The sequence below is a fragment of the Rissa tridactyla genome, chromosome 9, assembly GCF_028500815.1.
Source record: "Rissa tridactyla isolate bRisTri1 chromosome 9, bRisTri1.patW.cur.20221130, whole genome shotgun sequence".
NCBI classification, from domain to species: Eukaryota; Metazoa; Chordata; class Aves; order Charadriiformes; family Laridae; genus Rissa; species Rissa tridactyla.
The window spans coordinates 10,463,298-10,486,847 of record NC_071474.1 but is presented as its reverse complement, the minus strand read 5'-3'; the positions used below and the strand labels follow the sequence as shown (position 1 = coordinate 10,486,847).

Here is a 23,550-nt window from a genome sequence, read left to right as displayed (position 1 = left end):
TTTTGACTACCTCCAAGAGAAAAGCCATAAATTTTAGGTATAACAAATGGAGGCCATGGGGAGAGGTTGGGGCCAGGGCCCAGGACAGCAGCAGCCATGTGTTCTGTCCGGGCTGTCCTCTGGGAGAGGATCTGGAAGTCCTGCGGGAGAATGACGTCGCATTTTTCTCTGTTGGTAAAGGCTAAAATGTAAACTGTCTCTCTTTCCCCCAGCAAGAACATTCTCAAGCACGTGAAGCAAAGATGTCAGCAGCACATCCAGTGCATCCATGGGAAACACCATCCAGAGCGGGCCAGCGTGGTACGGTGGGATGGTGCTTGGAGAGAATACCTCCCCTGCGACAAGGGAAACTTGGCTTTGAATTAAGGCCCGCAGCTGGCCCACCCTTGGACTCTGCTCCCTACCTCACCTCTGGGCATCTCGCTTAGAAGCGCCCTGGCAGGGGCTGCTGCGCGCTGCCGCTTTAAGGGATGCAGGCACTGCCAGGAGAGGTCCTCTCCAGGGCTGGAGCAGCAATCCTCTGCTCGGCAGGGCTCGCAGTCGCTCCCTGCTCTCCACTTAACAACATTTGGCTGCTTACGAGACATCTGACCGGCGAGCTGAAGGCTTCCTTCTAGTGCGGCAGAGTTTCACCTGCTGCGGGTGGCAGCTGCCACCATGGCAGCAGCAACGGGCTCCGCTGCGGCAAAAACTGCCAAGTCCTGCAAAAAGTATCGAACGGTGAAGCGACACGCCGGCATCTACACCTACCAGGAGCCGCCCCACAGGTAAGAGACCCTCCTCTCTCCTGAACTGCAAATCTGCCTTGCCTAGCACAGAAGTGGGATCGTGCCTTCTGGCTTTCATTTAGACAGCGTAGTAACGTGAAAAGGAGCATGAGAAAAATCACTCTTCTCTCTATAGTAAGATGTATTCTCAAACTCTTTTTTTTTTTTTTTTTAAATTTTCACAAAAGTCATGTTTCATACTGCAACATAAACACTGAACATAAAACAGTGTAACTCCAATGAGTTCAGGGTACAGCAGGGTAAGAAATCTGTATGTACTTTTCCTGTCTATTATACATTTCCCTCCAATGTCACCTGTGACGGGAGGGGACAGGACTGTGGATTGATGGATCAGCGGTCTGACGAGCTATGTCCTTTGAACGTTCTTACAAGGCATGGCTTTAGGTTATGGTTTATTTCCAAGTGATTAAAAGGTGTTGCTTTTTCAGCAAAATTGCAGGCGACTTTCCCAATAAGTACATGGCAATACAGTTAGAAAACTTCCTAGCTGGTGGTTGTTGCAGTACTTCAGATCTCGTCATTTCATTCAGGGGAAAGAGTCACCACAGGTTTTTAGACCTGGGCCTTTACAAGGAAGGATATTTGCTGCTGTTTCTTACGCAATACCCAGTTTCAAAGAGGGAATTGAGAGCTGTAGGTTAGCAAAGGTGGTGACAGCATCAGAAAAGGTGATTTAATAATCATCCACAGGAATCTGCATCAAAGCACATGAATCTTTATACAGGGATGAGTAATTCCTGGTGTTGCGAGGTCCCACACTCCTGTCCCCCTCAGCAGGGAACAGGAACGCGGAACAGGAACTCTAAGCATCTGTTCCCCCCATTCTAACAAGAAAATACTTTATCATTATTACAATCAAAATAAAAGGCCAACACCACACGGTGAATAAATGAACGTTAAGTGCTTTTGCTGGAAATGTTTAGACAGCACTTTGTTCCAGAAAAATATACAGAGTGTGTTGGTAGCATGATGTACAAGCTGTATGCCTGGAAATGCTCGGAAAGACTGGGATTCCTGTTGGGGAGCGGGGATGATTTATGACTGAGCAGTAAGAGGTGGGGAGGAAGAGAGGCGCATCCTGGAGACGGGGGAATAATCCAAATTATTCATCGACTTTAAAACCATAAGGTTGTGTGAGTTCCCCAGCTCACTGCTGTTATATTGCTGTAATAGGTTGGATCCTGTGCAAATCAACAGTTTGCTGGGGATCTGAAGGGGAATAATTTGTCTTGTTTTTCCTCTTGTGGGGTGTGTGCCGGGCTGCCAGCAACTCGGACGATGATATGGGTGAAGAGAAGGCTGAGAGCCATGACCCAGAGCAGATCTTTCAGAACATCCAGTACCAGAAGGAGATTATGTCCAACATCCGCTGCCGGCCGTGGCCGATGAGGCAGAAGCTGAGGGCGCTCAGGTAACTGTGCTGGCACGAAAGCTTTCAGGGCCACTGACTGTGACAGTGCTTCCAGCCTCAGAAGTTTTTTCAGTGTAAGCTGGAAGGGATTGCGCACAGAAATGATTTAGAGCCGCCAGGAAAGCATGCCGTGAGGGTGCTGTGACAAGATCCGAGGGCTGGCTGAAGGCAGCAGCCTTGGGGTGGGATGTCTGGAGGTGAAGTTGTCTCCTGTGGCTGCCTTTAGACAGCCACTGTACAGCAGAGAGAGCAAGAAACCACGCTTTGGCTATTAACTACTAAAACAAGTGTGTCAGCTATTCAGCAGCCTGAGGAAAGGCTGTTGGTAATGCTCAGTAATACCTTTTTAAGCTGACTTGTTTCACTCTGTCCCAAAAAGGAGAAACAGTCTGCCGTTTTCATGGTAATTGCATGTGACGATCACCTGGTATGAGAACAGAGGCTGGCCGTAATCTTCAGGTAACATATTGTAAAGGGCAGTAAATACTGGACACTTGTAGGTTTAAAAGGTACATTCAGGGTAGTAATAATATGTTTCACAGCTTAAGAGATTGCAATTATTATATTAATAATTCCAAATTTACAACAAAAGAGTAGGTGCCTCACTCCTTGTGCCACCAGTCTAAATTGTGTCAGCTTGTTCACAGCGTGATCTGTTTGGGGCTTGCTTTATTTTTCCTTTTCATCTGGCATCTTTCTCTTAAAACCCTGTATGATGCTAGGATGGCATTTTAGTCACGAGGAATCCCTACCAGCAGTAGGGCACTTGTGTAATCTTGGAAGAAAAGAGAGATTTTTCTGTCTTGGGCAGAATCTGTGAGCTGCTCCTGTTGATGAGGTTTTGGTGGTCCCCATCCACCTTCTGCTGAGGTCAAAGACTGCGTACGACCAGAGGAATACGCACCTCTGCATCTTACAGGAGCGCTACACCGTATTTGCAGAAGAGGTGTTAGTATACACATGAGATTAACCAGACTGTAACGGGGATCTTGTTATTTTACTCATTTTGGTTGTGCCATTTTATAAGAAAGACTTTGCATCAAACAGGCAGAGAAAATAACTAGAGGAATAGAAAACTCTCCCGGTCCTCAAACTTTTGAATGTTGAGTTTTCTCAGACAAAATTCTCAATGGTTTTAAAGTGTCAGTAAAATCCCCAATAGGAAAAGAAACAAGCTTTGCCTGAATAAGGATTTTATGGGGAGACGGCCCATGATTGTACTTCAGAGCATTTGAGAACTTTGCTAGTCGCTGCTCGTGCAGGGTAAGGGGCTCGGAGTAACAGGATCAACGTAGAATGAACTTCCACCTTCTCGTGCAGACAGGCGAAGGAGATCGTGCTGAAGTACGAAGGGAGGCTCACTAGAACAAGAGGTTACCAAGCCGCTGGTGCAGAGGTATGGCTGCTTTTTATTCAGTTACAGCTCTTTTCTATACCAATAATCATCTGCGATTTTCATTCACAGAAGCGTGTTTGCTATGCAGTGCTGATCTCCAACTCAAGAGCTCTGTAGAGGGTAGAAAAAGCAGTTGAAAGCTGCTTTATTTTTTTTTTTTTTTCCTATTGTGAATTTAGTAATTACATTTTTGCAGACTAATTTGATGTGTTGAGGGATGGATGTTCTATTAACGCAGTATAAACTTCCCTTGCAAATAATCTACGAATACTGATGCCTGCTAGAGGGGGTGATGGGAACGGGATACCGACAACACGATGCCAGTATTCTCTGAAGAGCTGTTTTACCAGACTCTGGGGCCACAGTTCAATAGTTTAGTATGAAAAATGTGTCTAGCTTTTAGTTTGGAAGACAATCCTACAATAGCTTATGGTAAATACATTGTTAGAGAAGGCTTTTGCTTGTATAATATTCAAAGAATTTGCATCCAATCTTAGCAAATCTATTTACGCCACTGAAAATAGACCCTGCCCTAATTTCGGGAAATTAATAAAATGTAGGAAATTGTCCCTCATATGCAACCAACAGAGAAGAGATCTTTAGTCATCTAAGCAGTCAAGAATATTTTTGTCATCATAATCAGCAGACTGTTCATGAGGAACTTATCTTAATTCAAAAAGGCAGGGTTGTAACGGTAAAATAGAACACCATGCATTTTATTCATGTGAACAAGTGAAAGGCTGTATGTGTGTCTGTTGTTCTGTTACGTTGCCCCACAGCAAAGGTTAAAAGTACAACTCTCCAAGGTAGGAGAGAGTCGTTTTTCCTTGTTCTGCCTTTGCGTGTGCAGCAAACGCAGTGGAAGCAATAAATGCTTTTAAAACAAATACTGGTTTTTGCCTTTGACTCGAGTGGAACTAAGATGCTACCTAGAAAGAGAAGTGCCAGGGGTCTGCAATACATGGCGGTAAATCAGAGATCGGGCTCATTACTTCTTCATATTCCCCTCCCTATAAAAAAAACCAGAGGCTTTCATCTTAGAGTTCACAACGAATAAAAGTTTGTATCTAACCTAATTGCTTCTATTGCATGCATTTGCTTGAAGATATTCAGCAGTAATTAGCGCCACTCAGCATGTGTAGGGGAACTGCATTCTTTTTTCCTAGCACAAATTAGGGAATATAGCCTTTACATCAGGGATAAATTCAGCAAATGCAACAAAATGAGCTACCTTTTTTTTTTTTTTTTTTTTTTAACTGGAAGGACTTCATTTTCATGTATTCTCTCAGAAAATAGCATGGTGACCAAGGAGACAAAAATTGTAGTGCAGCAAAACAAGCACTACATCATCAACATTAAGAGCTCAATAGTTGCACATGTGCTAAGAACAAAACACAGCTGTGAGCGTATACGTTTTTAAATAAGTTTTTTAAATTGGCAAAATATAAACTATTCACAATTGGACAATACATTCATGCCATTATTTAAGAAAATCAAAGTTAAAATACCCTTTACTGTTTTGACACCGAAAGCATTTTTCCTTTTCAGTTCAATTATTTTATATTTGCATTGTATTTTTTTTTTATGTTTGCAGTTAACATCATATACCCATACTCTGGATTCTAAAGGTATAAATTATTTGTTCAGGTACACAGTAGGCAGGAAAAGAGGTGATAGCTATCTAATTACAATTTTAAGAAATACATGGTCACCTCTGTATTTTTTTATACATGTGCAGTACAACTGGCACAAGCTGCTCGATTCCTTTCTCAGCCTCGTGAACCCTGTTTTCCAATGAAAGCAGCAATCCTAGCAATTCTCATGCAATTCACAGCATCTACCGTTTCTTTGTTTAATTAAAATATTTCCCCTTCATGCAATAAAATACTCATACCGCCATAAAATTTAATTAACTTTGCCTAAAGATATTGATGATATATTCGATCATTAAAATGTTATTTACTTCTCTTTGGTTTCAGATTAGATTTCACGATATAATATTGACACTGCTGCTTACTAAAATATAGGGCTTTTTTTAACAACTAGCTGTACTAGGAATACTTTATAATGCATGATATACAAGTATTATTTTTTCTGATGGTACTGTAAAGTTATTAGCTCTAACTCGACAAATCAAAAACTGCAATTAGTTTTGCACATGCAGATTTTGTTTCTTCTCCCACGTGCGTATGCACACCCCACTGTGCAGGAAGATGCTTTCCTCTGCCCACGCGAAAAATGGAAGATGAATAAAAGCTCTACAAAATATAACCACAGGTTTTCTGCAGGTGTCAGCTGTAAGACACACAGCTGAGATTATAGTAGTTGAGTTTGCTGCTGTTGACTACGAAAGCTTATTTTCCAGAATTTTCCAGAAAAAATGGCATTATGCTTCTTTTAAATTTGAAGTTAGTTGCCTGTTCACTTGTTCGTCCTAGAAATCAAATTTTTGAGGCGCAGTGCAGCGGGATTCCCTCACAAATTACAGAGAGGCTAGGCGTCCCGGCAGTACCCAACTTGGATGACTTCTGCTCCCCGAGCCACTGCCCAGCCGTGGAGACGGGGACAGGGAATGGTGCCTGTTGGCCACCTCCTGTTGGTTCCTCACGATCTTTATGTGTAAAAGACGTAGATTGGTGGCTCCTGGCTGTCCCCTCAGAGGTGTATAAAGGGCGCTCTGTCTCACTTTTTCACTTTTCCGGAGTTTGGCGGGTGAGCAGAGTCAGGGACTGCTGTGCCCCCCACGATCTGTGTGTTTCAAAAACCCACCACGGTTTGCTTTACCCACCTTACCCACAGACGTGCTCTAAGACCTTAGTAATAACTGCTTGTAATATTTCTTGTGATACAAGACGAAAGATATGAGCAAATCACTCTGCATTTCTATTTTTTTTTTTTACGTGTAAAACTGTCGTATTTCTCATTTCTCTGCTTTTTTTTTTTTTCCTCAGCTTTGGAGGAAGTTTATTCGGCTCGCATATAATTTTGTGGTAATCTTTATTCCATGGGAAATGAGAATAAAGAAAATTGAGAGTAAGTATAAAGATTTAATGGTATTGAACAGTAAAGCACTTGCTAAAATGCTAGATCTTAGGGTTTATTTTTTAATTTAGTGAATTAAATAATATTTGGAAGAGTGTTAAATGCTAACTTTCAGCAGTGACATTTTCATTTTAAACTGCTTTTTCTTCTTTTCCTAGTTCCTCAGACACTGCGCAGTCCTCATCTATGGTCTTAGCGGGGGGGTAACTCTTAAAAAGTCAAATTTGTCCCGTTGCGGTTCTGAAAACGCAGTGAGATTTAGTTCTGGTTTATCACGGTCCACGGGGCAGCATCCTCGGGCCAACATCCCGAGATCTGCCCAGGGTTAAGCGCGGTTGTAACCTGCGTCAGCAGCCCTTGAGTCTTTGAACTGAATTAAAGCAGCCCTTAATGTTACGTCAGCGGCCAGGTCACACCTCTCTGCTTCGGTGGTAAAGGAAAATGGATGGATGGTGTCAGCCAGCACCGCCGCTGCTTGCCTTAAATGCTGCTGGTAATTGTGAGACTTCCCCAACAGAGCTGGTGCTGGAATTACAATTTCCTCATTGACACATTAACATTTTCTCTACTTTGCCGTATGCCCTGCATGAATAAGAAAGGTTTTTCTTTTGTTTTATTGGCCAAATAATGCTTCATGAATAAATTATGTGAGCTTTTATAGACTGTGTAGCTCAGATAACTATTTTCTGTGGTTTAAGGTCATTTTGGGTCTGGAGTTGCCTCTTACTTCATCTTCTTGAGATGGCTGTTTGGAATCAATATTGTACTTACCATAATGACAGGAGCATTTGTAGTCTTACCAGAGGTAAGAACATGTTGTTAATATTTACAGAAAAATGCTTACTGTTGCACTTTCCTTTTTGAATTAAACAAATGCCACGCTTAAAGGCATACATCAATTTGAAATGTACAATTTAAAATGAATTATTTAAAATAAATTCCACTATTAAGAGGTTTTTTTCTCCGCCAAAGGATAAGAGAATTTTGCTATTAGTGTTAGAGATGATATTTTGTCAACATGGTACTAATGCTTTTACAGAATATGTTTGTATCCAATTACTAAAATGGAGAAACAAATCCTAAAAGCTGTACTTGGTGTTGAGTATGCTCAAGTCCTATTAGTGTCATTTACAGGCAGAAAAACATAACATCCCTCTTCAGAATCTGGATTATTGTCCATTAGAAATAATTTTCCAGATCTTCTGAATAGCCGTAATTTTGTTTAGTTCGTGCACGCAAGTAAGGCTATTTGTTAACTTTATTAAATTATTCGTAAATATTATTTTGCCTGACCCAAACTGTGCTTTAATAGCATTATCAGAAAACATGGGGATATCTGATTTTTCTTCTCATTGGCTAAACTAAAAAGAAAAGTAAGTACCAAACAAACAAACAAAAAAGTAAACTGAAATTAAAAAGGTATTCACTTTCATTTTTTACTTTTTTAAGGAAAAGGAGATTTAATCTTGAAATGCCATTTTGAGATCGAACTCTGTCATACTTAATTTAGAAATGCTTAAATTAAAACAAACGTAACTTTTAAAGCTGTTTTGTTAATGGTTTCAGTTGATCTCTCCCTTCATTTCTCAGCCATTTTGAAGATGTCACAGAGCGCTAAACTTCCCCATAGGTAGACCTTAGATAGCAAAAAACCCCCCATTGTTTAGTGGAAAATGAATGCAGGATTTCTCACGGGGTTTCTAGTTTAGGACGAGGAACGACCCAATTCTCGCCATCCTGATGGCATCGTGGGTGTGGGCGGCTCTTGGTGGGTTCTGCGGTGCAGCCCCAGGCCAGGGGGGCTCGTACCGCTTCTGAGACCTCCTCTCTCTTTCCCAGCTACTGGCCGGAGCACCGTTCGGCAGCACTGTCAGCAAGACCATCCCCAAGGATCACATTAAATCTGCTCAAGACCTGGACACCATCTGGTCGCTAGGGGCAAGACTAAAATCACTCTTATTGTTTCACTGTCGCTGTGCTGTTGTAATCATTAGTTACTTGCTCTTACTTACGGGTTCTGGTCTTTGCAGGGCTACCTCCAGTACTCTGTTTTGTTTTATGGCTACTACGGTCATGACAGGAAGATTGGAAAAGCTGGATATCGGCTGCCTCTTGCCTACTTCCTTGTGGGAATGGCAGTGTTTGCTTACAGCTTCATCATTCTCTTAAAAAAGTAAGACTTCGCATTTATTGCTGTTCGTAAGCTTGTGTGTTCAGGCAACCGTTAATGGTGTATTTATCCCCTTTCCTCTGTATTTATTCTGCCTAGCTCTACTAACCTGTTCAAATCTGCTGATATCAGGGAGGCAGACTGAGTTTAGTTCTAGTTTGCTCTTCATCTCGCAATCAATTATCTTTGCACTCTCTTCAGTTTCCCAGTCTATAAAGGGAGGGCAGCACAGAAGATGACGTGTGCTTTGTGTTTCTAGGTCTGTCAATCATGGAAGCCCTTTCTGTTCTCTTTTCTGGTATAAATGACAGAAATTTGTATTTTAAGTGTAATGCTTTCAGCGTTATAATTCCCATCTACTGAAATACGAATATAAAAATTCCATCCTAGATGTAATGCCATATGCGTTGTTTCAGCCGGTAGATGGCATCCCGTTAGAATGTAAGCTTAATTTCTTTGCGGATGAAGGGGCCAGGAGTAGGAGTCACTTAGCAGAGAGCACCAGACCGCTGGCGTGGACCATAAATCTCGGAACGTGCAATGCTTGGAGATGGGCAAGGTCACTCTGTCCTCTCCTGATTTGCTTTCCCTTCCCTTCTGGATACCTATTTCTCCATGTCAGTGCAGTCCAGAGACATTTTTAGTGCTGCCTGTAATAACTCTCAGTTTTGAAGCTGAACCTTCCCTTTTCGCTTATTTTTATTCTACCTGCTGGTTTGTGCCAAGGGTCACCCAAATGTCTGTCACTGATCTACACAACTGCAGTTTCTGGATACCATTAGCTCTTCCCCTTCTGACTGAGCTCCCTGACTCTTTGCTTAGCTGCTTACAGTTCCCCTTTTACCATTGTCCTTTTGGATGCCCTTTCTTTCATAAGTTATTAATCTTCATTTCATTTCTTACGCTTTGCACTATTCTGCCATCTTGCCACTCTGAGATGAGTAGATGGGGTTTTCTTTCTTTTTCCTAACGTCTGTAAAATGGCACTGGCTTTCTCTTTGACAGTAACATAAATTTTGAGGGCGAAAACAATACAGAAAACAAACAGATCTTGTGCATGATCACGATTTTGCCAAAGTAGCTTGTAATCACAGTAATAGTGACAGTATCTTCCAGCTGGATCCTACCTGGAGATCGTAAAACTTAAATACGGTTAAGTCCACAGCTCTAGTGAGATTTATTTGCTTTATTTGTCAGCTACAAAGAATGTAAATATCAAAATGCCCTTCCACAGTGAGTCACTCTGGCAGTAGAACAAAAGTGAAGCTCATGCTCTGAGCCTCACCCTGTTTGATTTTCTTCAGAAAGCTGCCAACAATGACACTAATTGCTGCAAATTTTTCGTTTCTAAAGGCATAGACATCTGAACCAAATCAGTGATTTCCTTCATATTCATCTTCACACATTAACAACAGTTGATTATTTGTTATATTTTTTTACAGAATGGCAAAGAACTCGAGAATGAGTTTAGCAAGTGCCTCTGATGAAAATTACACTTTCTGTTGGAGACTCTTCTGTGCTTGGGACTATTTAATAGGAAACCCTGAGGCTGCAGAGAGCAAAGCTGCTGCCATAGTTAATAGCATTCGGGTGAGCAACTGACCTTGAAATTATTTAGAGTTGATTTGTTTGTTAATCTGTAAGATATATATGTCTCTCCTCTTGTTCCCTTGCGTTTCCTGTTGGGTTTTGGTGTTCATTTACAGACCTCTTTGCCTAGGGGAGGGCTGGTGTCGCATCTCTGTGTGGTGTTGCAGCCACATCACACTTGCTGACACTGTCATTCCATCCCAGCGAGGCCATTGTGTTCTTCTTCGGAAGAGTTTTCTTTAATGCCACTGTATGTGTGACAAGAAGTTAGATAACTAGAAACAAATTTGATCTAATGCAATTTCATTGAGTAATAGAATCAAATTCGTGTTAGCAATGTAAAAACGCTCATTTATTTCAACTCTCCGTAACAAATGGTCCAGGGACATCTTACAGCTCTCTCAATATTAGAAAATTGCTTTAAATACAGATGTTTTCCATTTAGAATTTAAGAACAGATGTGCTTTTCATCTAGAGTAATTTATTTCCAAACTTTAGTGTGTTCTCGTTAAGTCATGGAACAAAATTACTTCAAATTGTGTTAAGGATAAATTAATAAGCTATGATATTTAGTTATTTCGATGACGGAGGATAACTTTTGACAGTTCTGTATTATATTACTGACACATGGATTCTATAGGCACGTCCTGGAAAAAGATCCGGTAGTGTAAACCTCTGGTTGTACCCCACTGAACACGCATGACTGAAAGTGCCCGGATATTTGATTACTGTGTATTTGTTTCTCAGAAACCTCCTTCGCGAGTTAAGCTCGCTTACCACCCCTAAAGCACTATGCAGGACAGAGATGTATTTGTCTACCTGCACTTTCAGGATGTGGAATTTTTTATTAGTATACTTGATACTTTCTGTGAAAGATATATGCATTGTGTCTGCTGAACACTATTAAAATGATAACGCTGTGTTTCTTTCAAGGAAGCTATATTGGAAGAGCAGGAAAAGAAGAAAAGCAAAAACTTGTATGTATCTAAGACCAGAGATACTTTGCAGAGCACTGTTTCAATGCAGACAGCAGTGCTAATCTGCTTGTCTCGTACTTCTAAAACCATGTTAGAAAAAACCCTGGTGTCATAAAACAACCTACTGTGTTGGCTGTGTCTTTTTTTGTTCCCCCAGGGCAGTGACTATAAGCTTAAGAATTATTGCAAACATCCTTGTGCTTCTCTCGCTTGCTGGTAGTATTTACATCATATACTTTGTCGTGGATCGATCCCAAAGGTTAGAGCACACCAAAAAGGAACTGACTCTTTGGGAAAAAAACGAGGTACACCGTCTTTCTGTCACCTCTGTGTTGGAAGCAGGATTATTGTCTCGGGGCTCTCCGTAGCAATGGTGTGCACTGAGGCGGAAACTGCAAGAGATCAGCCAGGAGCGATGAGGAAGGAGAGGGCAGCGTGGGGGTTACCGGCATCTCTCTTTGCCCACTTGCTGCCTCTGCTCTGCAGCGAGGTGTTGGCAGAGCTGCGGTGGGCAGGGGGACGCTGCAGGTCCTCGTTTCATGCAGACTGCAGATCTGCCTGGCCCCTGTTTCGTGAGGACAGAGCATAAACTCTCCTGTCACTTACAAATCTACTTTTGCACCCACGATTGAGCTGAGCGAACGCTGGGCCAAGGGACTAGAAAGGAACGAGCTTTGACAACAGCTGATTTCAGCTGGGGGATACTGAATGTTCTGTGAATATTTCCCGTCAGCGGAATGAGTGGATACTGAGAGTAGGAAGGGAATAGATATGGAGAAGCTACTCTTGCATTTCAGGGGAAGATGCTGGCTTCATATTTCCCGTGTGTTAAGTCTTTATTTTAATTAATAAAGCAGAAACTTTGAAGCTAGAATGTCTGAAGTAAAGATTCCAGATCTATAATTCTGGATCACAACTACTGTTATTACTGAAGTCAATAATAGATTTTTTTCAGCATCTCCTCCAAGAAAAGCAATCACCATTGTATGTGCATCAGCAGTATCTCAATCAGCAGCCAAGGTACCACAGAAAATCCACACGCAAAGCCACAAAAAGGCTGCGTCTTTCTGTTCCGTAGGTAAGCGTAGTTGTGTCACTCATCACGATGATCGCACCCTCTGCTTTTGAACTTGTGGCAGCTCTGGAGATGTATCATCCAAGGACGACTCTTCGCTTCCAGCTTGCGAGGTATGGGCTTTATGCAGTGTAGAAAATATGTGGGAAGAAAAGGGAGGAAGAGGAGAGATGTGCTCTGCTCCCATGTTTTAGTCCAGCCAAACCAGAGAACGTGTGAGAAGCCGATGGGATAACAATGCCAGTAACCTGTATCTTACTCTCGTTCTCAGGGTTCTTGTTCTGTACCTGGGAAACCTCTACAGTTTAATCATTGCTCTCCTGGATAAAGTGGACAGTATGAGTGTCACCGTAAGTTTAACTTGGTGTTTTCTGATGTGTAAAGCTAGTAGACTTTATAGATTGAGTTCCATTTATCGTGATATATAGGAAGTCAGATGAAAACTTGTTTGATTAAAACATTAGTTTGACAGAATTGTAAAGTTAAGTTTAGTTTGTAGTGTTCATTTACAACTGCTTGTAGGTTTTTAGGATAACTGGATTCATTTGATTGCTGATGTAACACGATAATTAAATTTCTGTGCATTACTTTACTATTTAAAAAAAAAAAAAAAAACCATCACTTTAAGGCAAATATTTCCAGCTACCTAAAATCGTCTTTCAGTACTGTCCTTACAAGTTCCATCTGACTCCGTACACTGACAGTTGCTTAACAGTCACCTTAACTGCTGCTTCAAAAGACATGAAGAAATGCCTCTATGTGTGTACGTTGTAGCAGGTACAGACATCTTCAGGTATGTACAGCTGAAAAAGTAGCTTTCAGGACATTTATTATTTCAGGACTCTGACATTAACAACAATGCAAGTAATTCCACCACCTTCTCAGCGACCAAAACTTTTTCTAAAGAAGACAATTTATCTACAACTATTCCTGACGTACAAATTAAGACAAATGGCATTGCCACATTGGAAGAGTCTCGTGCTCAAGGCTTCACAGTCTCCGACTCACTGGTTAACAAAACAGTTTCCTTCAACACCCAGAACCCACAGGATCAGTGCTGGGAGACGTATGTTGGTCAAGTACGTAATTGTTTTATTACATCACCAACTTCTTCCTAATCCACATTTGACATAAAAATTAAAATTATGTTGTGCTGTGTTCCATTTTAGAGCTTTTCTTTGTATAAATTCCAGAATTTAGCTAAGGATTGTGTAGAAAGCGTAAAGACTACGCCAAGTGATTTGGCCCCAGATACAAGCATTCTTCTTTGTTCAGTATCTACAATGCGTTTAGTGTTGTACAAATGTTCTTTCACCAGGCTTTGGTCTCTGTCTTCAGCTCTGCACAGGCAGATATCTACAGATGCGTGAGACAGATCCTATTTTAATATGATGCATCCTATTGAACTCAGGGAGAGAAACACCACTATAAAAATGTTTAGAAGTAACATGTGCCCTGTGCAGATTCAGGCCGCTGCCTGGACCGATGGGGATGCAGACCCGAGCCAAGCACGAGATTGTGCGCTTGGTCATCTGTACGGTATCTCCGAATTCTCTATTCATTCTGCCTCGGTAAATCACTAGAGAATCAAGTGTTCTTGAGCAATAAAAGGTTTCAAAGTGCTGTCAGTCCATAAGCATGGAGGCAGTTGGGCGGCAGTATGCGTGTTCCCACGGTCAGATTGCAGAAAATCTGCAGAATTCATGTGACACTTTTTGTTTCCCTGCGTGTGAAGCAGACATCGCTTGTGGCCTTTACTTTGAGTGACTAGCAGTGGCACTAACACATACAGAGAGAAAGTTTGACCACACAAAATTCAAAAGGTGTCATTTGATCCAGCGTACTTTGGTCTCTGTCAGTGTTGCACTAATGTCTAGGCCACTAGATTAAGGATGCTAACGTGCTTCTGACTTGCTGAGCTCCTGGTTCCAGAGTGAGCGGTATTAAAGGTCTTGTTTGATCATCTGGAGTAAAAGTCCCTTGCTAGGTGTGAAAGGCTGATTTCTGTTCTTGCATGCCCCTCTTCCTATTGCACAGGCACCAGGAAATTTTTGGAATGGGCTAGAGATGTTTGGAACTGAATCTTTTCTATTTAACTGTATGCTTTTAAAGCTCAGTTAAATATAGGATAACCTCATTCATTTTTAAGCACTAAACAGGTCTCTCTTATTGCTTGATGATCCTACTGCCACTGGGTTTGGTTTTGTAGGAGTAATAAGTATTTCTCATTGTGAAGCACTTAGCAAGTTTGTACTACAGCAGTTAGTATAATGACGGATTAGGTACAACAGGGAAAAAAGCCAACCCATTTCAGCTTATCTAGATAAACTTTCAGAACAGTCGTTAAAAAGAAAGCTTGAAGTTCTGATGGACCAGAGTTTTATTGCTGCAAGCAACAGGGGGCACACTGGAAGCTTGATTGTATTTGTTTTCTTTGCTAGAACAAAGGCCAATGAGGGAAAAATCAAACAGGAAAAGCTTAAAATGAAAAAGTTTATATATTCAAATCATATTTCATCAGTATACTAAGCTTAAGCCAAAATACAATCACAAATGCAAAAGAGCCACATGCAGCCCATTTGCTTCCAGAATGACTCAGTATGTGTGAACAATATGTATTCCAGGAGATGCTAAAGCTTTCAATTATCGACATGATTTTCACAGTCGCAAGCATCCTGCTAATTGATTTTTTCCGTGGACTGTGTGTGCGATATTTAAGTGACTGCTGGTGCTGGGATCTAGAGAGCAAGTTTGTAAGTACGGTCTTTATTTTATCAAACTAAAATGCTGAAGATAGCTAGGCTCCTTCCCTTGGTATTGAACTTCCTTAAGGCCTTTCAACAGATAAAGAATTTCTTGGTAGCACACATCTATGAAGGCATAGCTAACACTGAGTTTCAATTGGAGGGCACGGGGCCAATTCTGAGACAGGATGTTTTTCTCAAGCCTACTTTCATGGCCATGGTGCAAAAACCTCTTTGTCTTTCCCAAAATGAGATCATGGAGCAGTCCCAGAGTCAAAGATGAGACTGAGGGCATGGGGTCGCTGCCCACATCCTCTCTTCTGTAGCTGTAACCTCTACCCATAATGTAGACAGTGGTCCAAGAAGCAACAACCAAAAACATACAGCCCTTTAAGAAAATTACAGTGGGTAATATTTGGGTAGCAAGATGCTGTTGGCATGAAAAGCCGAGGACTGTTCTCAGTCTAACTAAAGAAGTGAAGTAAACTAGAGAGGAATTAGTTTGTTTAAGCCCCTGCTGCAGAGTAGGTTTTACTGTGCTCCCACTGCCTGCCAAAAGCTGGTATTTGGTCTGGATGTTTCAGGCTACGTGTTGTCTGTGAACTCATGCCATCAAATGCTTCTAATAAATGATCAGGGAAAAAAAAGATTGGCAAGGTGTTCATCCTACATTGTGTTTCTTGTAGCCAGAATATGGAGAATTCAAAATTGCAGAGAATGTATTGCATTTGGTCTACAACCAAGGAATGATCTGGTATGTATAGTCTGGAAGTGGTTTCTCTTGTCCTTTGTTGGCTGATTACTAAGTCAATCTGATGATTTCCAATGAAACCTATTCAAGCAGGATATTAGTAATGCAGTCCTTTATACTTTATTATAATAAGAAATTGTCTGTTGATAGTGAGCTGTTGTTTACCTCTGGTGGTTTGTTGGGTTTTTTTTTCATGTGTTCTTTTGCTATTAAAATTGCTTCTGGCAACACTGAGCACTGAAATGATATTGTTTTTCCAGGATGGGAGCTTTCTTTTCACCCTGCTTACCAGCATTCAATGTTCTCAAGTTGATTGGACTCATGTACCTGAGGAGCTGGGCTGTGTTAACGTGTAATGTACCACATCAGCAGGTTTTCAGAGCGTCTCGGTTAGTCAAAATAACAGAAAAAGATAAAGAATAAATAACGCAAATAATGGAAATGTTTTCTGTGCATAGGAAGAAAATGACAGGAGATTTTAGCTCTGAGAGTTGATAATCAAATTTGACAGTAATACTCGTAGCAAAGGACTGTGACAAAAACATAGTTAAAGCAGGGAAGTTAAAGATACGCAAGAACTGAAAAACAAATCAGGGAATATTCCTAGACCAATATATGTGGCCTAACATAAATGCTTTATTCCCATACAACTCTGAGCACAATAACCTACGTATGTTAACTGTTGCAAGTTCTATTTTTTGATGTTTCTTTCTTTGAAAGCTACAAAGTATCTGCTTTTGTCTGTTGCATCGCACAACAGAATTCCCCATTTTTCTGAAATAATTTAGGGCATCTCTAAATCTTAAGAATCAGTTATTTCTAACACGTTTTGAAGTGTTAGAAGCTTCTGCCTTCTGAACTTCTGCCACTGTTCTGTTTGTCCCCCAACACAACTGGGCAGTCAGGGCGGTTTTTACAGAAGGATGCTAAAAACAGCTCCCTGCCTGCAGCAGCGGCGTCTGGAAAGCAGCGCAGAGAGCTGCTCTTAATGTCGTCATTAAGAGTCTGTTTAAACTGGTTCTGTTCAGACTTTCTAATCATAGCAGAATGATTTTGATCTTTCAGAAATGCAGATCTTGAACTTGTTAGGTAGATACACTTGCACCTTTCTCTCTGATTAGGATAATCTGAAACATGTTACGCCTTCTTGCAGGTCCAATAATTTCTACTTGGCCATGTTGCTGTTCATGTTGTTCTTATGCATGTTACCAACAATTTTTGCTATTGCCCGATATAAACCATCTTTAAACTGTGGTCCTTTCAGGTAAGTTATAATGGACTAATGAAAATGGCAAAATTTGATTTCACCCTCTCACAACAATTCATCAGGTTCAATAATACCCAAATTACCGTTAAAAGGCAAAAAAAGTTTATATACAGGACAATCTTTTTCTGCTGCTGATGTTTTCCAGTTTAACTTTAACTAGGTGAATATGTCAATGTCCTGAGTGAGGCTTGACATTTTGCTTTGTATCCGTGGTTCAGCTATTTTATGTTTACGTAAGGTAATGTGCCACCGAGCAATCTAGCAAACATCACTGTCCTGTGGCTCAATTCAAGCACCCTCCAAGCCTGGCCAACGCTTTTGTGCTTTGGAAAAATTGGTTAAAAAGCAAATAACGAACAAGTTGCTTTTATCTTTTTTTTTTTTTTTCCTTTCACCGAACTGTTCAAAGTAGTTCTGGATGAAACTCTGTGTTTACTTGGTGCAACACTGCTTAACAAGTTAATGTACTTAGGATTTCTTACAACTTAATTTTACTTTCTTTTTTTTTCCCTCCCTTCTTGTAGTGGACAAGAAAAAATATATGATATTGTTTCTGAAACGATTCAAAATGATTTTCCCGCATGGTTCAACACGGTGATTACTTATGTCAGCAGTCCTGTGGTTGTCCTCCCTGCACTGCTACTTTTATTGTAAGTACTTTGTTTTTCACAGGCACGTTAAATTGTTGTATTAATTCTGGCCTTATCTCTGGGGAGTCAAATGTTGATGCTGAGGAACAAATGCTGCATTATTGTAATTTTATTAAGCCTATCTGAAAAACAACCAATTTATTGAATATATGGTATGTGGATCAGATGGGAATGAGAGTATGTTAAAAAGACTGTCATCCCATTTTCAAAAGGAATTTCTTGTTCTGGGATACCTTGTTAGCTCAAGTTCACTACATCGCGTCAAGGCTTGCACTGCTGCTGGGTACGGGAAGATTTAAGATCCGTCTTCCCTCTTAAGAGCTCCTCGGAAATTAATATTCTATTTCCTCATGGTCATTAGTTTAGTTTATGACTCTGAACAGGGCTCAGTCTATCACCCAAAGCAGCTACCCAGTCATCCTGATTTCTGACCAGATAAATCAATTATGAAGGTCTGCTCTGAAGTGTTAATGTAATATAACTTGCTGCAGACTTTCCAGTGGAAGTCCGTTCTTACTCTCATTTCTCAATAATTATTTACAGCTGGGAATTAATACTTACTTTGAGCTGTAAATTAATTTTGCTCTATGAAGTATCATTTTTCTTGCATGTACCTTTGTATCATTTTTTCCCCTGTAAACTACAGACGAATGCAGAGTTTGCCCCATCAGTGGGCTTTCCAGACAAATCAAAAAGAACGAAGCAATACCTCCCTAATTGTAATTTTTTTCCTCTAAGGACCCATCCATGTAAATATGAACATATTTACAAATTTAAGTAGATCTATTGGCCAGGTCTGATCTCGGCTGTGCCAGTGTAAACAAGGTGTTACTCCCGTCAGTCAACAAAGCTACATTGGTATGAGTGTGCAAACTCAGCTGTAATGCTGGTGTCCCTGTTCCGTAACCTTGGACTAGGAAAAAAAGACGAGAAAATATTTACAGAAATTTTCATTTTGAGCACGTCCAGAATTTAAACCAAAAAAAAAAAAGCTAGCAATGCACACAGGGTTACACGCACAATGAAAACACCTGCAAAAAAACACAGGCACAATTAGAACTGCTCTTAAATCTGTTTTCAGCATCACTTCTTTCTTTCTTTCATGTATGTTTGCTTGAAAGAAGGCAGTGATCTGTTATCATGGTATAAAGAAAAGTGCTACAAAGCAGCAACTGAACCTGTACATCATTTTGATGACCTATGAACCCTCAAAGAGAAAACAGTCAAGAATGTTTGATGTGACTCATAATCACCTCTTTCACTTCTAGCATGTTAATCTATTACCTACAAAGTATTGCGAGATCATTAAAATTCACCAACAATCAACTGAGAATGAAGATCCAAACAGTAAGTACAGTTCAAAGCACTTTTACATGCAATTTGGGGGGATCTTCAGGAAAGTACTAGCCTAATTAAATCTCTGAAGTGACTTTCAGTGTTCCACGATGTAAAACCAATCCTGTATTTATCATCCTTATGCAGCAGTGGATTTACTCTCTAAACCATAATAATTTACTGCTTTTCATTCTTCTGAATGTATTTTAGGAAAGAACTGAAGACAAGAAGAAGGTGGTTCAGATGGCAGTAGGTAAGTTGGTGAGCCTTAGAGATGCCACTATTAATAAAGTATTTAGATGCAAAATCATTTTGATTTCTCATACACGTAGGGAAGTTCAACTACATTTTTAAAAAAACTGTTTCCTGTAGAGTCCTCCGTTTAGATGGTTTTCGAGCTCAGCTTGACTTAGTCTTGGCGCAGCACTGAAAGACGAGGTGTGTAGTTTATACCGAAGTTCTCCTGGGATCTTTGGACTGAGTGTTTCCTTGCTTTTATCACCAACAGGGCAGGACCTGGGAGGTATCTCTGATTCAAATCATGTCAGACCTTGCATAAAATTGAGAGGCTAGCAGGCAGAAGAGGAGGAAGGGCATGGCCCCTATCCTTTAACCTGAGATGGTTGAATATTTCATCAGCAATGAAAAGTTTTCAGACTTAATTGTCTACTTTGCCTGAGGGAATTTGAAACCTGCACCTTCCGCTTCTCGGATTTTAGCAATGAGAAACCACAGAAAGGTCCTTCTAATACGTCTCAGCGAAAGGAACAGGTGAAAATTTGCCAAGCCAAGGAGAAGACATGATTCAGTAGCCTTATGGTTAGATCTTGATGCTACAGTGACCCCCCCTTATATTTATGTCTCCAGTGGACACATAAATGGTGAAATACCTGATGTATTGCAGAATCACAGAATGGTTTGAGTTGGAAGGGATCTTAAAGATCACCTAGTTCCAACCCCCTGCCCTGGGCAGGGACACCTCCCACTAGACCAGGCTGCTCCAAGCCCCATCCAGCCTGGCCCTGAACACCTCCAGGGATGGGGCAGCCACAGGGATGGGGCAACCTGTTCCAATGTCTCACTATCCTTACCGTAAAGAACTTCCTCCTCATAGCCAATCTAAATCTACCCTCTTTCAGTGATCAGGAGTGACTATTAAGGGCGAGGAGGTATGTGTCCTAGGTGGACTTCCTTTGTTACAGAAACCCAATTCAGCTTTTGGCTGTGATGAGCACAGTCACTGGAGCCAGTTTGCTGAATTCAGCCACCTTCGTATTGGTAGTGGTATATATTGTGAACTAAAATGTGGGTCTTAAAAAGAGACATTGGATTGTTGCCCATACTGGAATCCTACAGTGCAACGTTCAGTGTTTTTTTGTATGTTCCTCAATACTACATCTGGCATGTACTGTAATTATGTTAATCCACCACTTTATCACCATGTCTCCCAGCGCGACACCAGTTTCTCTTTTCTGAACACAGTGTGGTTCTGTTAGCACTGGACCCCCTGACTGAAGGTTGAATTTGAGCTGCTGCATTTACGCGGCAACTTCTAAATTTAGAGGCCTGGACAGTTCCTGTAATAATTTCTGTTTTCTAGCCAGAATCCAAAATCTGGATGGGAATGACAAGAGACCAGAGCAAGAAAATGATATTATGAGCCAGGAGTCTTCTGTTCGGTCCTCAACTCCCCGAAAGAATGGCAGTGTCTTGAACTTTGAATCTCCCGTGAGCAAAGGCACCAGAATACAAACCATTTCCCAGTCTGTGCCTCAAACTGTGCCCTCAACTGATGTTGCAAGACCTGTCAACGCAACTCCCACAACTTCCACCTCTTTAACGCCAGCTCCCTCAGTATCAAGCGTACAGAAACCAAGGAATGATCATATCACAAACAGGCAAGACTGCCTTGGTTTTGAAACGGCATTTCTTCCAGCAGCTCCATGACATACCTGTGTTTGTTTACAAAATAGCTGTGTATTCAGACTGTCTGGAGCAGTAAAACAGCTGAGGAATTTTTAAAAAGCAGATGCATTCATGGGTACTATTCAGAGTGCTGGTGACACCACCTTCTTCACTCTCCCTTATTTGAGAGGGGATTATAAAACTTTTGAAATGATGTAGTTGATGGAGTTTAGACACACCTCAAGCAAAGGTAAATACTAAGCTTGTCCTCAGGCTTGTAACTGAAATAGTTTGTGCAGGATACTGTTTCCATGAACACAGCAAACACGGTCGGAGTGAAGGAACTCTGTGCAGAATGCCTGTAGAGCCTAGCCGTAGGACAACCACTTTTGGACTTGTTGGTTCAGACAGCAGACTAATGCTTTAAGCTGCCTGGTTTTGCTCAAGTGATCAGAGACAAAGAGCATTTTTAAACGGTTCCCAGAATAATAAGAAAACAAAATGGGAACGTAACCTGAGAGGACAATTGTCTGCTGCCTTTTTCCAGGGAAAACTCCTACAGTATGTTTCTCAACCTGGTCCTAAAAATTTGCAACGATGAAGATTCCATAATCTCTACCCTTACAAACCTAGTGTTTGACTTCCAGAGCAATTAATTTTTTATATGTATGAATTAGACTGATGGATGAGTGTAACTCTTGATATTTCCTTCTTTTTTTTTCCTTCCTAAAGGTACCCAAGCGTTGTGCATGGGAGTGCAAGTGAGCTCTGTAAAACAAAGCCTTACGCACCAGTGCCTTTCAAAAAGCACATTGAAGATGTTCATTCTGAGCCACTCTTCAGAAAAGGCATTCGGCAGGTAAATCCGGAGGCCCTCGGGGCAGGAGCTCCTGTTTTTGTGGGACGCAGACCGTATGCTACCAGGTATTTTGTTGTTAACGAAAATGAGCCCCGCAAAAAATTGCTCCGTTCTACCTCCCGACTCCAAAGGCACTTCAGAAAAGACGAATCAGGAGACGTTATTGAGCTGTATCCACGCAATGTCAGACGATACGTGGTTCGAACACCACACCAGATGTATTCTCCTCATCCCAGTGAAGATGAGGAGGATGAAGAGGAACTTGGGAGAGAATTCATGAACAGATCCCATCGCCCTCGCTCACTGTCTGATCTTCGCCCACCAGCAAGATTTTACATAGGGGAACGTGCTGATGGCCACATTCTTACAAGCAAAGATCTGGCCAGAATGCATTACAAATCCTGGGACGATGGTTTCGAGCTAGACCTGGACAGGCCTCCATACGCCTACAAGAAAGTGCACCTGAACTATCCTGAGCCCCGTGTGAAACCAAAATCAAAGCAAAAGGTGGAGCAATCTCTAACAGAATCTGATTCCATTTCCATTGAATCCAGCAGTGATCCGCAGAACAGCAGCAACGACCAGTATATCCAGGTCATTCACAGCAAGGAAAAGTATCCGAAACCTGGGACAAAACTCACCAAAAAGAAATCCAAAAACAGCGTTGATCTAAGTGTGTCTGAGCCTAACGAACTGATATGCTCAAATGTCTGAGGAAGTGCCCCGACCTTTTTGTGTTTTGAACGGGTGTACGTGCATTTGCTCTATTTGCTGTGTGAGGTCTGTCGGAGTAACTACAACATAGTCTTTGCAACAACAGTGTATGCTGCCATTCGAGGTGGGAAAAGCATAGTTAGCCTTGTGTTTTCCTGTAACTGTACCTCGCTTTAATATCACAACTCATATGTTGCAGAACTTGGAAGAGAAAGTTATTCCAATTTATTACTTACTGTTACGGTGTTAAAAACCAAAACCACTACCTACTGGAAAATCAAAAGCTATGTACTTGGGGCACTCTCATTAAACCAGTACAAAAATATGTCGTATGAGGCTCTCTTTGACACAGTCACAGCTAAAGATGCTTACACTGAATAAATTCAGCAGGTAATCAGCTTCCTACGAATAGAGTTGCTGTTTACAGTACAGTTTATGACATCTTGACATGCCTAGTTTGACTATGGTGTGTGTCTCAAACAAATCAGCAATAGGTTAATTACAGAGAACACTGAGTTTCTTTAGAGTGTACTGCACGGGCAATGGAGTTATTTGATCGCAGCAGTGCACGCCAGCCTTCTAAATGAAATCCTAGGTCTTCTATTAATTTTCTGGTGACACTCCTCAGCCCAGCCTGATAAGCTTCACTGTAGAGAACTTTCTGTTCCTGGCCTTCAAAAACTTCCTTCGCTACTCCTAATTTAATTCCATCCCGTTTTTTCGCACACCGCTGCAATTTTACGCCTTCTTTAGGTGCTGAAGATTGCCCTTTTTCGTGCGTTGTTCGGATTACGCGGGATAAAAGACCTGTCGGCTTTAGCCAGAACCGCGCTGTCTGCACCAAGCCGCGCTGTGCCGCGCCTCTAAAGGCTGGAG

The 23,550-nt window shown here is 41.3% G+C and overlaps 1 protein-coding gene across 1 annotated transcript; it reads left to right on the top strand.

Annotated features, from left to right (window-relative positions):
* Nucleotides 1–231: 231 nt before the first annotated feature.
* Nucleotides 232–23,431, top strand: TMC3 (transmembrane channel like 3). The gene is made up of 22 exons (XM_054215550.1): nucleotides 232–767; nucleotides 2,056–2,199; nucleotides 3,520–3,595; nucleotides 6,547–6,628; nucleotides 7,336–7,442; nucleotides 8,477–8,575; nucleotides 8,668–8,810; nucleotides 10,250–10,397; nucleotides 11,331–11,374; nucleotides 11,532–11,679; nucleotides 12,453–12,562; nucleotides 12,721–12,799; nucleotides 13,289–13,528; nucleotides 15,074–15,202; nucleotides 15,880–15,947; nucleotides 16,205–16,333; nucleotides 17,098–17,208; nucleotides 17,736–17,861; nucleotides 19,130–19,208; nucleotides 19,407–19,449; nucleotides 20,797–21,094; nucleotides 21,834–23,431. Exons 1-22 carry the CDS (start codon nucleotides 658–660, stop codon nucleotides 22,672–22,674), a joined length of 3,354 nt encoding a protein of 1,117 aa, XP_054071525.1. The 5' UTR covers nucleotides 232–657; the 3' UTR covers nucleotides 22,675–23,431.
* The last annotated feature ends 119 nt before the right edge of the window (nucleotides 23,432–23,550 follow it).